This window comes from Rhipicephalus microplus, chromosome 8 (genome assembly GCF_043290135.1).
Source record: "Rhipicephalus microplus isolate Deutch F79 chromosome 8, USDA_Rmic, whole genome shotgun sequence".
Lineage (NCBI taxonomy): Eukaryota > Metazoa > Arthropoda > Arachnida > Ixodida > Ixodidae > Rhipicephalus > Rhipicephalus microplus.
Genome location: NC_134707.1, coordinates 11,599,619 through 11,614,106, shown reverse-complemented (window position 1 = coordinate 11,614,106; position 14,488 = coordinate 11,599,619). Strand labels below are relative to the sequence as shown.

At 42.4% G+C, this 14,488-nt stretch overlaps 2 protein-coding genes across 2 annotated transcripts; one reads left to right on the top strand and one right to left on the bottom strand.

Moving 5' to 3' along the window:
* The first annotated feature begins 31 nt into the window (after positions 1–31).
* On the top strand, positions 32–3,985 carry LOC119164135 (putative glutathione-specific gamma-glutamylcyclotransferase 2). Its single transcript, XM_037416243.2, has 4 exons — positions 32–341; positions 582–623; positions 752–847; positions 3,210–3,985. Exons 1-4 carry the CDS (start codon positions 174–176, stop codon positions 3,684–3,686), a joined length of 783 nt encoding a protein of 260 aa, XP_037272140.2. The 5' UTR covers positions 32–173; the 3' UTR covers positions 3,687–3,985.
* A 4,379-nt stretch (positions 3,986–8,364) lies between these two features.
* Positions 8,365–13,635, bottom strand: Naa80 (N-alpha-acetyltransferase 80). Its single transcript, XM_037417794.2, has 5 exons — positions 13,475–13,635; positions 11,967–12,112; positions 10,309–10,384; positions 9,469–9,559; positions 8,365–8,799 (listed from the first exon to the last, which is right to left on the bottom strand). Exons 1-5 carry the CDS (start codon positions 13,609–13,611, stop codon positions 8,575–8,577), a joined length of 675 nt encoding a protein of 224 aa, XP_037273691.2. The 5' UTR covers positions 13,612–13,635; the 3' UTR covers positions 8,365–8,574.
* Between the last annotated feature and the right edge of the window lie 853 nt (positions 13,636–14,488).

The window sequence follows — 14,488 nt, the reverse complement described above, 5'->3', positions numbered from 1 at the left end:
TGCGCGCAAGTGAGCGATTTTTGATGCTTTTTGCGGTGGTTTTCGCGAGAGCACAGCTGTGAACAGCTGTGTTTCGCGACCTTCGCAGGTGTCGTAATCACCGGCGATGGTTTGTTTTGTCGACGAGTTAGATAGGTGCGGTTAAACGGTAGCCCCGCAGTAGTTAGAAACAGATGGCGCCGAACGCACCTTCGAAGCCGGAAGCCATGTGGGTCTTCGGGTACGGTTCGCTAATGTGGAAGGCTGATTTCCCATACAACCGCAAGCTCGTTGGTTACGTCAAGGGGTACGTGCGTCGGTTTTGGCAGGCCAGCGAAGACCACCGCGGCGTGCCCGGCAAGGTAAGCTTAGTTAACGGCTAGCCTAACGCACCTCTAGTTAACCAAGCGTAAAGCTATCAAAACCTTCCATCAAACTAGTTGCGAGCTTGCATAGTCGAGGTCGAAGCCTTCCTGTGGTTTCGCTTTATCATGTATGGCTCGGCACTCGCGCTTCCACACTTTTTTGTAATGTGGCGTTATGGTTAACTGGTTCTTGCCCGTTTTCCGTTAACGTGCGCGTCTGAATAACTTTTATTGCAGCCTGGACGTGTGGTGACATTGGTGCCTTCGACTGACCAAAACGTGAGCAAGTCGCCACCTTTTTTCTTCACACTTGCATTGCTATTCTGGGACGTGAAGGGTTGAGCGTGTTTACAAAGGTAGGAACATTGCTGGCGTCCTTCCGTATTTTTCGATCTTGTTTTCACCAGGACTGCGTTTGGGGCGTCGCTTACGAAATCCCGGAGGGAGAGAAAGATGACGTCATCGGCCGCCTAGACTTCCGTGAGAAGGATGGCTACGACAGGGTATGGCATTGGTTATTTATTTGGATTTTTGTTTGCAGTAATCTACAGCCAAATCACTTGTGTGCTTACCCGAGGAAATGACTGCAAGACATTGTACTGCTGCATTATTCGGCGTGTTATATTCGATGTTCTGCATAATTAGTGTGAAGAGTACTTATACTAAAACTGTCGCTAAACTGCACCATTACAGTATGAAAGCCGCCACTCCTACCTTGAGAGAGGTTGGAAGCCCCCACATTCGACCAAAAAAAAAAAATATGGGAAATCTAAGCACTGGTGGTGACGCCACACTTGGAATTCCCAAGCTATCTGCAGGCTGTGATGCTACAGATTACGGCAGCAGTTCATCGCTAGTTTGGGAATTTTTTCTTGATTAACCAAAAAGTTAATTGTATTTTCAACAAACCAAAGAACTTTTCTGTACTTATTATAACTAATCGGATACGACGATATGAATCAGTCTGTGACGTCACTCTTGCTGAACTCCAATAAGAGGATTTCAATTCCAAGATGAAAAGCCTTCTTTCATATTGCTTACAATCAACTGTTTCTCTCTGCATGAGCATAATTTGCTAAAAAAAAGCTTACCAGGCTAAACTTACATCAAGTCTTACCCTAGAAGAACAGATAACGAACTATTGAACACAGTATCAGAGAACTGCAGCTATTGATTTTTATGCATCAGTACTATTGACATTAAAGAAACCCTGAAATGGTTTGACAATTCTGTACACCTTATTGGATGGGTGACCAAGTCCCAGGGGTCATTTACAAACCCATTTGAGCTCTCTGCGTAAACTAATTTATTACAATGCTTTAAAGCTGCGAATCGCTGCAGATAGCTGCCACTCGGCCAAACGCGTTTTCAACCGCCCATTCACAGAGCGACATGCTCTGTCCATTTGACATCGCCATGGCTCCTGATCCGAAGGTGTGGCATTGTGTGGTTGTTGAAGGTGTGGCACAGGCCCCATGAAGGGAAAGCGCTCAGAGAAAGAGTAGAGGTAGTTGAGGGTTAAAGGTGTAGTGCAGGAGGAGGGTACCTATTTATTACTCGTATTCTATTAATGAGAGGTGCTTCAATTGAATTATGGTGCCAACGATTTGTTCCAGTAACGGTCTAACTAAAAACGGAATGTGGAAAAACCGTTCCAGGGACCCTTTAAATCTTGACCATCCTTGATATTGTGCAGAATGCTCAGTGGCTAAATCCTATAATACATGCAGTGGTAGGGAATTTTCGTTCAGTGGTTATGCTGCTTGTATAACACTTCGCTTTTTTTTTAACTACTCAAAGATGCAGCTTATTTGTATGAAACAAAATCTGCATTTAAAGCACCGGATGAAAAGGATGAACAAAAATAGCAAGGGACTGAATCCTTTAGTGTGCTAGCTCTAGGCATGCTGTTTCATCCTGTCATATAACATGAACTAGCCTTCATTAAGTTGTTACTAATTATAATCTATATTTTGCAAATTAAAAAACTCAAGTCATTTGGATATAACGAAGTATTTTTGAGGCATATGTGACTGTTATAATGAGGTTTGAGTGTTTGTCCAGCCTTAAAGGACTGACAGCTAAGTTTTTATTGTACCTGCTTTTGTTTAGGCAGTGAAAATCTTACATGGAATGTGTAATCGTGAAATGGTAATAAAAAAACGTCGTGAAACAAATTTATATGTGGCAACCGTGAAAGTTGTATACACACGGCACACATGTTGTAAATAGTGGGAGATGAGCACAAAAGCGGTTTGCGTTAATGCGTGTCATTTTGCTGCGCATGTGCTACAGCTCAACAATTGTGTTGTACTTGCTGCTGCAGAAGCAGTGCCACTTCTCAGTGTGCAATTTTTTTTTTACCTCGTGAAGCGTAGAATCGAGCTAGCATGAATAACATAAAAAGTCCAATTTGAAACTCTCCTTGCAGTGCACGTGATTGCATCAGACTTCGTACGGCCAAGTGAATGACCTTATAATCCAGCTTTCAAGGCCCTTTGCTAGGCTGCATCACACAATGTTTGTTGTTACTTTTACATGTGATTTGGAAATTTGAATTGTACCGCACTGTGGCAATGCTTGAATCTGTCAGTCTTTTCATTTTTAAGTGGATATGATATCACATTTTTGCCAGTGTCAGTCCTTTTAACAGTGTGTGTATTGTAGACATGTTTAAACTGTGCGAAGAAGACTTGTTAGAAGCATAGAACATGCACACACACAATCCGCATTGTGTACGTGTGTCTAGTTCAGGCAATATGTTGAGCATCAAGTTTGTTTGTTTTTTCACTTTGCCAGAACTTTCTTCCAGATTGTGGACTTCTGCAGGACTAACTTAATTTTCCGGAAACAATCTGTTCGTAGGTGCAAGTGACGTTTTACCCAGGCAAGTCCGAAGAGAAGCCCTTTCCACTCACGATCTACGTGGCACAGAAGGAGAATCCTTTCTACCTGGGCCCTGCCAATGCGTTGGACATTGCCCGCCAGATCCGCAGCGCCGAGGGCCCAAGCGGCTCCAACCGGGAGTATTTGCTCTCGCTCATTGAGTGCATGCGCAACATCGCGCCGCATGTCCGCGACCAGCACTTGATGGAAATCGAGCAAAACCTGCTTAACCTCGAGACGAGCGGGAAAAAAACGCCGCCATCACCGCACCTCCAGTCAACGAGCCACCACAACCAGACGGCCGGTCGCAGCCCGTCTGCCGTCCACAGCCCATCTGGCGGTCACAGCCCATCTGCTAGTCGCAACCCATCGGCTGGTCACCACCGCTCATCTAGCCGCCACGACGAGAATCGAAGAGGGCAGCACGATGACAACCGCCGCGCGGAGGTGGCTTGACGTGTATGTTGACTGAGTGTGGATGGTAGGAATTTGGGTACGTGGACTCTTTCATTGGGAGCCGAGACTTTTATCTCAAAGAAAAAGCGTTCATCGCGGGAGACCTAACCGAATTGACGTGACATGCTGGCAGCTTTTATTTTACAGAGATCTTGCCTCGTCAACAAAATGCCTGAGTACTTCTATTCAAGAGTCAAGCGCGTCAAAGTTCAAGAAAATTGCAGCAAGAATCGCTCCATCCACTGTACTAATGAAAATTTGGATCTACTAAAGTTACACTGCTGGTTCCAGCACTGCGACAGTGAGCTTTTTAATTGGATGTTGAGATTTCCTTTTAAACAATGGCATTAGGCATGAAAGATTTATGCCGTTGTCGCACTGTGCTGCTGATTTCTGTCAAACCAAATAAGGATCAGATTTATTGACGGGTATTTGCTCATTTCTGCAGTTTTTGTAAAGGAACAAATTATGATCATGGAAATTGATCCAGATCAGGCCTGGTTGTGATCATGTGGCAATGTTACCGATGATATTGGTGAACATCTATGGAAGCTTTTAATAATAGTGTTCTTACAATAGATTATAGATTGTCAACAATAGTCTGAGTTCTTACATTCAATACAAGTCGTGGACACTGAGGTTTTATAAATTTTTGCAAAAAAATGACGTGTAAAAATCACTTTGATCGTGTTGCAGTGACAATTTGTGAAATCGCACCATGTCAATATCTATGTCAAAACAGCATAAACTTGCATTGCTAGCGTGAAAATTCAAACTCATTTGCATGTACTTCTGTTAGGTGTGATATAGAAATGGACAAGTATACACTTCACGAAATTTGGCCCACTACTAAGCTTGGTGACAAATGCTGCTGACAAGTTCTAAGAAATTAATGACCTGTCGTTTAGGTGAACCTCCATACAATTTTACTTAACGGGGCCCTCCAAGATTTCTCAAGACCTCATTCTTTCTCTAATGGGTTTTCTAGACTGAAGGCTAAAGAGATTAGTGCAGCAAAAATGGCAGCGATAGGGGCACACATTTCAAAGTTATTGTGTCTTGAACATTTAAAATACAATAAAATGGACGCCTACCTTCAACTCGATTTTCGCAGGATCACATTACCACATTTCTCTCGCCTTGTGATGTGGAATGGCTGCCCAATAGAACTGAAAGCTCTTAGGGGAAGCTTACATGCCATATTGCCCATTATTTCCAATGTATTGATGACACTGTTGCGTTTTAAAAATTCGAACAGCATGTATCAAACAATGCAGCTCTTAGAACGCTTCTATATTTTGTTGTTTTACTCATCTTTCTTCTTGCAGCGGCATCTATATATCAATACTGTTACATTTTTTTTCCCCTTCACTTTCTTGAAAAAACTGCGCCTAAAGCGTCCATGGTGCATTTCCTTCAGCGTCGGAGCATTTGGTGCATTCGTTGACCAGCTTTTCATTACAGTTTTCAAGCTGAAAAAATCTGAGAGCTTTAGTGTCTTCCTCGTTCAGTGAAAAACTGTGCTGAATAAAAAAGGAACCTTACTGTAATCTCTAATTTGATGCAATGCCGTGATTGCTACATCTGAGGTTACAGATATCGAATCACAGGCCTGTGCCATCCGTCATTTCCGCTTGCGATAGTTGTGGCAAGCGGCACTACGCGTTAATGCGGTCGGTACAGATTTTTTTAAGTGTTGGAGGACCCCCTTAAAACTGGCTTCTGTTCAATTTCCACTACTTATGCCATTAGCAATGCAACCACCTGTACATCTCAAATTGCATTTCAGCATCCATTCATTTATGCACACACCTGTCTCCACACGCAGCGGAATTCGCTACTACATTAATTAAATGCATTTTGTAGGTGTACGTTGTGAAAGAGACTAAGGCACAAAAATGCAATGAATGCACGAGAAAACCAGGCAACCCAAGCACAGTGTTGGGTTGTCTCGTTTCGTTCTTCGATGTCATCTTCTCTCCAATGCTTGTGTTATGCATGGCAGTTTTCTCACTATATTTCCTTTTCTTCTCACATTCGTGTTGCCTTTACCTCTTTTCATGAAGAACAGTCGTTGCAACAGTCACATCACACACGGAAATAACTTTGCTACATCTGGAAATTTGTTATTAATGAGAATTCATTATATGAATTGCAAGACCATTCTAAATGTTATTTATTTATCATATCTCTATTCACTATGTCAACGTTTAGTGAAGTGAGTGGTGCAGCGTCAGCCTCCACTCATTCAAAAATCTTTCGTGTACGCATTCTAGGTGTATGCAATAGGACCGATTCTCGGGGTTCGCATTCTAGCTGGGCATTACTTATGCTGTGGTGGCAATACGCTTGCTATACGTATGATGACATTCTCCACAAATACTAGAAAGAGCATTCAAGCGATAGTCACAACAACGATGGAGAGTCGTCGCACAACGAAGAGTCACATTTTTTTCCTGCGCCCTATTTCTGACATGTGCCGTGCAACTGATTGCCCGATTAGGATTTACTGTGCCTAATTGACAAATGTGCAATAAAAAGAAAGCTTCTTCTTTTGTATTTAGCCATGCACTGTTGGTTTTTGTTTTTGTTTGTTCATAATGTAAATCCACTGGGAGCGTTGCGATTATGCTGAGCAGATGTACGAACTTGCAACGAGCTAGAATTGAAGACTGGGCACATTGACACAGCATACAAGATGTTCGAGTATTTGCTGATGGGACATATCCATTTCATTGCATGCTTGTCTCTCCCGTTCGTCCTGTGAATACTGTGCACTCCCAACATCTAGTCTGCAAATGTACAGATCGGAGGGGGGGGGGGGGGGGATATAATATAAAGATTGAGCAGGTGCTCTTAAAGGTGCGCAATACATTGACAATTTTGACAGTAACAACGAATTACGCTTCTGCAATACAGAAGTGCCACTGTTGCCTCAAAAAGACACTTAGTATGTGTGAAAACATGTTGAAAGAAAATACAGGTGGGGTGTGCTGTCTTGAGGATCTCGTAGCAGATCTCCGTGGCTCTGCAGGTTTTGGTAGCACACGCTACAGTGGTCTAGTGGCTAAGGCGCTCAGCTGCTGACCCGCACGTGACGCGGGATCGAATCCCGGCTGCAGCGGCTGCATTTTCGATGGAGGCAAAAATAATTGAGGCCCGTGTACATAGATTTAGGTGGGCGTTAAAGAACCACAGGTGATCGAAACTTCAGGAGACCTCCTCTACGGTGTCTTTCATAATCATATGGTGGTGTTGGTACGTTAAACGCCAACAATTATTATAGTTTTTGACAGCGTCCGCTACGGCCTACGTTTGTTACACATGAATCGCATTGTGTTCCATGGTAGCTAGAAACGTAGTGCAACAAACCTGGGAAAGTATTTTTAGACCGCTGCGGCCAATGTACAAAAAGAAAAATTTTAGGAAAAGACCGCCAGTCCTGCACGGAATGTGCAGCAGTTGCTGCGAAAGCTGGAAAAGCAGCCTTTCAAAGCCTTTTCTAAGCACTCTTTGCGTAACTGCTACAAGCACACTTGTTGGGTACCCAATACACCATAAGTAATCATAATTTTTCTGTAGTAGGCTGGCATTCACTCTGCTATCCTCAGTCATTTTTTCAAGAAGCGTGGTATCTGCTGCACACTTGCAAGGAAGGAATTTTGTGCAAATTTTTTATGCAGTAGTTGACGAGAAATAATTAGGCCTGAAGTGGGTATGTGCCACAGTTAATAAGTGATTATGAACAAGCTTCTGTAACGGGCTGAAGCATTGGTTGACCCACTCATTATGCAATTCACATTGTGTGACCTCTGGTTGTTCCTTAGCTGTTCCAAAGTGCTCTGTTACTCCTATTAACGAGATTCCTTTCCCGACATAACCTGCGTAAGGAAAGTTTGTAAACGAGTTCCAAGCACCAGCGTGGCTCGGTGGTAGAATACTGGGCTGATGCACAGGGGGCCTGGGTTCGAATCCCATTGTGGCCTAGGTGTTTTCTATTTACCGAGTCTTTTTTTTTTCTTATTTCGTGCGATTGTGATTATAGACATCGGCGGCGGCGGCGGACAACTACAGCATCGCACGTGACCCGTGTTGTGAGCTCAAACCAGTTTTCGCTCTAAAATCCATGACACACACATACCGGTACAGAAGTCATAGTGAAAAAAATCCCTCAAACTTGATTCAAGTAGTTAACCAGTGGTTGTAAAATTAACGTGTCATGGTAAACAATTTAGCAGCTTGAACTGGTCTACTGTCTCACTTTGGTGTCCCTTTATTGTTTTTTTTTAGAATCGGTACACAAGCAAAGCATAAGTTTTATTGATGCTAATTACTCTAGAACTTTAATGACGAGTCTGAATTTATTAGTCTTGAGCAACTACTAGCGCCGCATAAATTTTTTTAACAATGAGGGTTTACTGCTACCTCAAAATAAAATGGATAGCTGCTCCGAAAAAATTTTTTATGTACCAGCGGGGTGCAAAAAAATAGATGCTTTGAAAATTTATGATGTAATTAAGCATTCAGGTTCAAAATTCTATAATGGAACCTTTTCTCTTCATGTAATGATGCTGTGATTGCAAACTTGACACTATAGAGTTCTCGAACATTTATTTTAACCTGGTCTACTGTTGTACTTTAGCATCCCTTTGTGGTTATTTTTTAGAAGTGTTCAAAGTACGCAAGCGAGGCAACCAATTTATTGAAGACATGGCTCCAGAACTTCCCCAACACTGGTGAGTCTGTGCACATAATTGGAAGGAACTACTGGCACATACAGATTGTTTTCACGGTAAGGCTTCACTGGTGTCTCAAAATCGTATGCATAGAAATAAAACGCAAACACCTTTCACATAACAATGTGCAGTCGATCTCCAGAGCGTCTTTATCACAGCTTTTTCATCATCCACACCTCATTGTTTGCATTCACTTTCTGCTGTGGTGAAGGCAGGGGTGGAGGAGGTGGCGGCACCAACAGCTTGCCTGGCATCTCTGGGCAGTGAACTTTCTGTGAACTGTCCTTGCCAAGCGATATGCCTTTCGCAGGAGATTCCTTTGGTTTGCCGTTAAAGAGCCTCGCAAGCCGGTCCACGTGGATCGCTGCGCCTGAAATCTTGGAGGCACAAACATGGGGAAATGTGTTAGTACCTCTGGGACACAAGACGTACCCCAGCTAAACTGTCCTTCAACTTCAAAGGCCCAAGGCCACCTGAGAACCAGCGAATGTGAACTGCATAATTAAAGAGTGTTTCCTTATGACCATTCATTGATGAGACAGAACCTCAAGATGCATTGACTACAATTAATACGAGAGCTCGGCAGGTGGGAGTGGCCAAGAATGTAGTCAGAAATGCTTCTCAGAGTGGGGGTTCAACTACCCTTCATGCATGCTTGCCAGTGTGTTTGTATGTGTGCATGTACATCATGCAAAATCAAAAATTTTCAAAAAATGGGGAGAGTTGAACACCCCTCCACCCCATCAGACAGTGTCAAATGGGGGCAAGATGCGTTCTGTTGCATAAGCAGTGTTATGGTCAATAGACTACGAGCAAAGCATCACAGGTTCACAACCTACAAGTCCACATAGATTTCCAAGAAATTATATTTAGGAATATGAATATATGATGACATCGCGTGTGAATAACATGATGTCATGTTAATTGCATCCTTGTTGATTATTAAATCGTCTGACATACATGACATACAAACACAGACATTAAAGCGATCTCCAACTCGATATATCACTTGCACGAGCAGCAGCAAGGCATCAAAGAGGCCTCACCGCACATACAGGAGCGCAGATCGTGTATCCTATAGCCTCGTAGAACTGTTCTTTGTCATGCGTTGAGAGGTAGCACTTCGTGAACCCTTTCCTTTAAAGAGAAAAAAGATGGAATGCAAAGTTATAATAGTAGTATTTCTGGAATAATAGAGTTCAATGTGAAGGGCCATATCTACAGCTATGAAAGGTATTGCAATCAATGCTTCCATGTTAATTTTAACAAACTGTGGTTTGCTAAAGTGCATGTGATTGGCAATACCATCCACTAATAAAGGGAACACTTTATTGTGCACCATTAAAAGTGCAACGCCTTATATAACTGCAAACGAATGTAAAAAGACAGTTCACCTATGTACAGTTGGGTCCAAAGGGGTCAGAGCCGCAAATACGAGCAGTCTTGAGTAAATACATTTCATCACGTCTTTGCAAATGAGTGAAATTTGAACATGCCTTCCACGCGAGTGTTACCTTTAACTGTGAAGCCGTTTGTACAACAAGAGCATTTTGCAGTGTGTTCCAATCGACATGTGGTTAATGACATACTTTGGCCGCAAAGTATCACAAACACAGAGTAAAGAAACACACAGCAAACCGGAATCCGCTTGCCCTTGTCGTTGTGTGTTTCTTTACTCTGTGTTTGTGATATTTCGTGGCTAAAGTATGTCATTAAGTACCACCTAGTAGGCCAACAATCAGTTTCGATACGGCATGTGATTGTCTCAGTCAGGATGCCAACCCACAATCTTGAATGGAACGCTAAATGATAGTCGCAGTATGCCAGGTGGGTAATTTGTGCCCATCATGTAAAAAAAAATAACTATTGTGAAAACTGAAACTTACTTGCGAGCATACTCTTCAGTGAGCTTCATGACTAGCTTTCCAAAACCTTTTCCTCTTTCCTCTGGAATAACTATAACTGTAGGGGAAGGAAATTATATTCGTTATTATATTGTTTCTGCCATTAAAGCTTGGGTTGGTGCATCATGCCACCTAGTATGCCTGACACATTTTATTCCCATTTATTCTGGCATTGCGTAAAGATTCAAACAGCAGATTAACTTATTGGTGAGAAAATGCAAACCATAATGCAGAATTGAAGCAATTCAACATTACTGAGTTATGCTCAACAGAATTCGAACAGTGTATTGCTTATATTATAACCCGGAGGCTTACAAAGAGGGTTCACCTTAAATTGAGGACGACGCAGCAACCGCTGGTATTATATTTTAACCCGGAGGCTTACAAAGAGGGTTCACCTTAAATTTAGGACGACACTAGTAGCGATGGAAAGAAAAATAATAGCTGTAACGTTAAGAGACAAAAAAGTGCAGAGTGGGTCAGAATACAAACCAGGGTTAAAGATATTGTAGTCGAAATCAAGAAAAAAAATGGGCATGGGCCAGGCACGTAGCATGTAAGCAAGATAACCACTGGTCATTAAGGGTAACTGACCAGATACCCAGAGAAGGCAAGCGGGTTAGGGGGAGACTAAAATAGGTCGATGAGAATAAAAAGTTTGCTGGTATAAAGCGGAAGCAGAGACCACAAGACCGGGTTGATTGGTTGATCATAGGAGAGGTCTTTGCCCTGCAGTGGGCGCAGTCAGGCTGCTGATGTTATATTTTGGGTAAGCAAGTTGCTTTTTTTTTTTCGGCTGTTTAATGACACTGAATGACACTACACAAACTGACCACTGAGATGACAAGACTGAAGTAAACTGATAAAGTAGCAGGTGGTGCTGCATATTGATGAAGAACACAATAAAACCATTTAGTTTGTCGTTGCGTGTCTCAGTAATCTAATGCAGGTGTAACGAGTGCTCTCTTAGGGTTAAAACGTAAGAAGCATTTTGATGCAGTATGAGGTTCTTAGTTGAGAGTTTTTACGGTTGCTGTCCTTTATTTAAATCTATAGGTTCCTTCTTTGTTCTGAAGGGTTTGACTTGGTGCTGTTAAAGCTAATAAGCACAAAATATCAGGCCAGCATGGAACATGCAGCAAAGTCACAGCAAGACTTAGTGGAGCAGCATTTCTGAAACCTGTTTAAACTGTCTTGGGTCGACTACTACAAGAGCAGTTACAAGATATTCACCACACCATATTGCGGCATAGGATAGTACCCGATGAGCTGTTATTGAACATTTCGACGAGAAGCGAGGTACTCACTATACGTCCATAAAGCATTCCATGTACTTTGTTGATGCTGTGGCTGACAACAAAGGATTGCGGCTGGGCCTTACATTTGTTAGCGCGATTCCTTGCCTCACATGGTGCCTGTACAGGTGTTTTTGCACAAGATTTTTATGAACTGGTGTGGCTCTGCGATGGAATACGAGACTGCCATATGGGGTGCCTCTGTTTAAGTACCGCTCGATCCTGAATATTTTTTCTCATTCTGCGCGATAGTAGTTGCAGCCACCAGCAGTGGCGAGGGACAACTACGCCACCAAAATCAGCTGTTGTTATTTCATAACAGTTTTCATTGGTAAAATTGCTCACCGGATTCGACAAAGCAGGCTTCGTCATCGTGCAGCACGCGAGAGAGCTTGGCATGGCCAATCACTTGGCCATCCAGGCCGTCTCGATGCCTGAGCAGTGCCAGCGAGACGGGCAAATCGCTGCTGGATTTGCTGAGGCTGTGGTACCTGCGGACAGCCAGCTCATTAATCTTAGCTCAGTTATAGCGAAACTTGCTATATAGATGTAGGTTATCTTCGTTTGGTTAAACAATGGATGAGTTTGAATTTTATTTTGTGGCACTATGTGTTGCAATGATAACTGTGTGTCTGTCAAGTCTATCTATCTATCTATCTATCTATCTATCTATCTATCTATCTATCTATCTATCTATCTATCTATCTATCTATCTATCTATCTGTTTGTCTGTCTATCTGTCTGTCCGTCTGTATGACCTATTTCTGTTATTTTCACTGTTCGCACATCTCCTATATGGTCGATGAAAAAGGGTAATGCATGGGCACATAGGTAACTGCTACTGCACTATGTATGCAAAATAAAAATTGCTGCATCATGAGCAGGAAAGGTTGGAATTGAGATTAGTATAGAATAACTTGTGATATATTTTTTTTTTCTATAGAAATGTACACCACTGCCATAGCCAGATGGAGGCGTGATACCCCCTCCTCCATATATATATATATATATATATATATATATATATATATATATATATATATATATATATATATATATATATATATATATATATATATATATATATATGGAGGGTGTCAAGCATGTGCCTGGTTCGTTTCTGTATGTATATAGTATACCTGTATACCTTTTAAGAGACTCCCCTGCCAAATTGAAGATATAGCTTTTAGTTTTTAAAATTAAAAACTGAAAATTAAACTTGGCTGGAGAGGCTTTTTATTATAATTTTATCCAGCCAGGCAGATTTCTGTTAAATGTGTTTACCTTTATATGGCAGTGTTGCGCGTCTAACTTCAAAACACCCCTAGCATCTGTGCACTGCGGAGAAGCTGATGCTGGCTGGTGCTCGGGCACGGCGTAAGAAAAATATTTTCGTACACCACGCGCTGGAGGCATTTTTTTTTTTCATTTGCTTAATCCGACACTGAAGCAAACTGGTTTGAAAGCAGTCATTGCCAGTCAACCTAACTACCGCTCTGCGATACAACAGATGTCAATCAGCGACGCGTTGGACATACGGTTTCCAAAAACAGAATGCAGCTTCGCCACACGGTCATGGCTGTGAAACTACAGCGGTAACTCGATACGAGTTTATAGTTACTGTTTACGGCAATGGAGTAGGAGACTAAATGTAACGGCACAATGGCGACACCTATGATTCATTAGATCACTACGTATATAACAGTAAAACGTCTAAGTATGCACAACTGATATCATTTTAGAATTTTTGCCACAGCATAGCAGCACACGAAACTAAAGCATACCCCGTGTTACCGCGAAGAAAATACACCGTTTAACTGTAGATTGGCATATAGCAGTGGATTGTTACGTACCGAGCCGCATGACTGCGTTTCCATTGGTTGTTCAGGATCTCACAGCAAGCGTTTATGTACTCGGGATGATCGTGAAGTTCAACAAGTTCCATAGTGGCGTCGGTGCCGCCATAACTGTGGTCAAAACTTTGGCTCATGGCGGGCGTGACGTTTATTGGAACAAACGCCGAAAAGCAAAGCCTTTGAGATTGGTAGTTTTTACTCAAGCGAAACCATTTTTTACTTCTAAGAGTTTGTACAGGCGATTTTTAAGCTTTAGAATCTCAATCATAAGACCCTGAACTTTATGTACAGAGCTTACGATCGACTGGATTTCTGTAAGTGCCGGACTGAGAGGGACAAATCTCAGAGGCTACGCCTTTTCTGGCCAGCTTGTGGTCAAACATATGTCATCGCCTCGGTTTGCAAACAATAGTACTAAAATTTTTATGGCGACTTTCAAGTTTTGAAGTTGAAGCTATTTGTGATAGTTTATTTTTTGCTCATACGTACTCACTGATATTAACTAAAGGTGGCGACTGTCGTATAGTGGTTTTGGGACGTTAAACCCCACATATCAATCAATCATGTCGTCGCAACAATCGCGTCAACAGCCTGTGTGCAAGCCTGTGCATAGCTCGCGTTTCTATGTATTTTCAAAGGATCAAACTGTTTGAAACGTACAACACCTCTTCCACTAACTGCCATTCGGCGTTCTTGCGCATCGTACGCTAGTACTGTTGGTTCTAGCATGCATGATTTTTTGCTTCTTGAGTTACAGCACGCTGCAAGCACAAGCCTCGTTCGTGCATTTATCGTTCGTCGTTTCTCTACGTTACATGCCACTCTCCTCCGTGTTACATGCTGACTGTTCCCATGCGATCGGCACTCTCCATGCTTGCTAAGCACGGAGGAAAAAAAGAAATAGATTTTACGCTTTCGTTGTCGCTGCTACCGGGAGTTTCCCTTCAGCCGTTTATGTTCAAGTTTCGACGACATATTCAGGCTGCGGAGCGTGTCGTAAGAGAAAAGAAC

Bases quoted from the DNA above. Each gene is read 5' to 3' on its own strand.
- LOC119164135 (XM_037416243.2), top strand. From the start codon at position 174: ATGGCGCCGAACGCACCTTCGAAGCCGGAAGCCATGTGGGTCTTCGGG. The intron at 342-581 runs GTAAGCTTAGTT...CTTTTATTGCAG, and splicing joins ACCGCGGCGTGCCCGGCAAG to CCTGGACGTGTGGTGACATT. The intron at 624-751 runs GTGAGCAAGTCG...TGTTTTCACCAG, and splicing joins TGCCTTCGACTGACCAAAAC to GACTGCGTTTGGGGCGTCGC.
- Naa80 (XM_037417794.2), bottom strand. From the start codon at position 13,611: ATGAGCCAAAGTTTTGACCACAGTTATGGCGGCACCGACGCCACTATG. The intron at 10,385-11,966 runs GTGAGCAATTTT...CTTCCCCTACAG, and splicing joins AGCCTGCTTTGTCGAATCCG to TTATAGTTATTCCAGAGGAA. The intron at 8,800-9,468 runs GTGAGGCCTCTT...TGTGCCTCCAAG, and splicing joins TCTGCGCTCCTGTATGTGCG to ATTTCAGGCGCAGCGATCCA.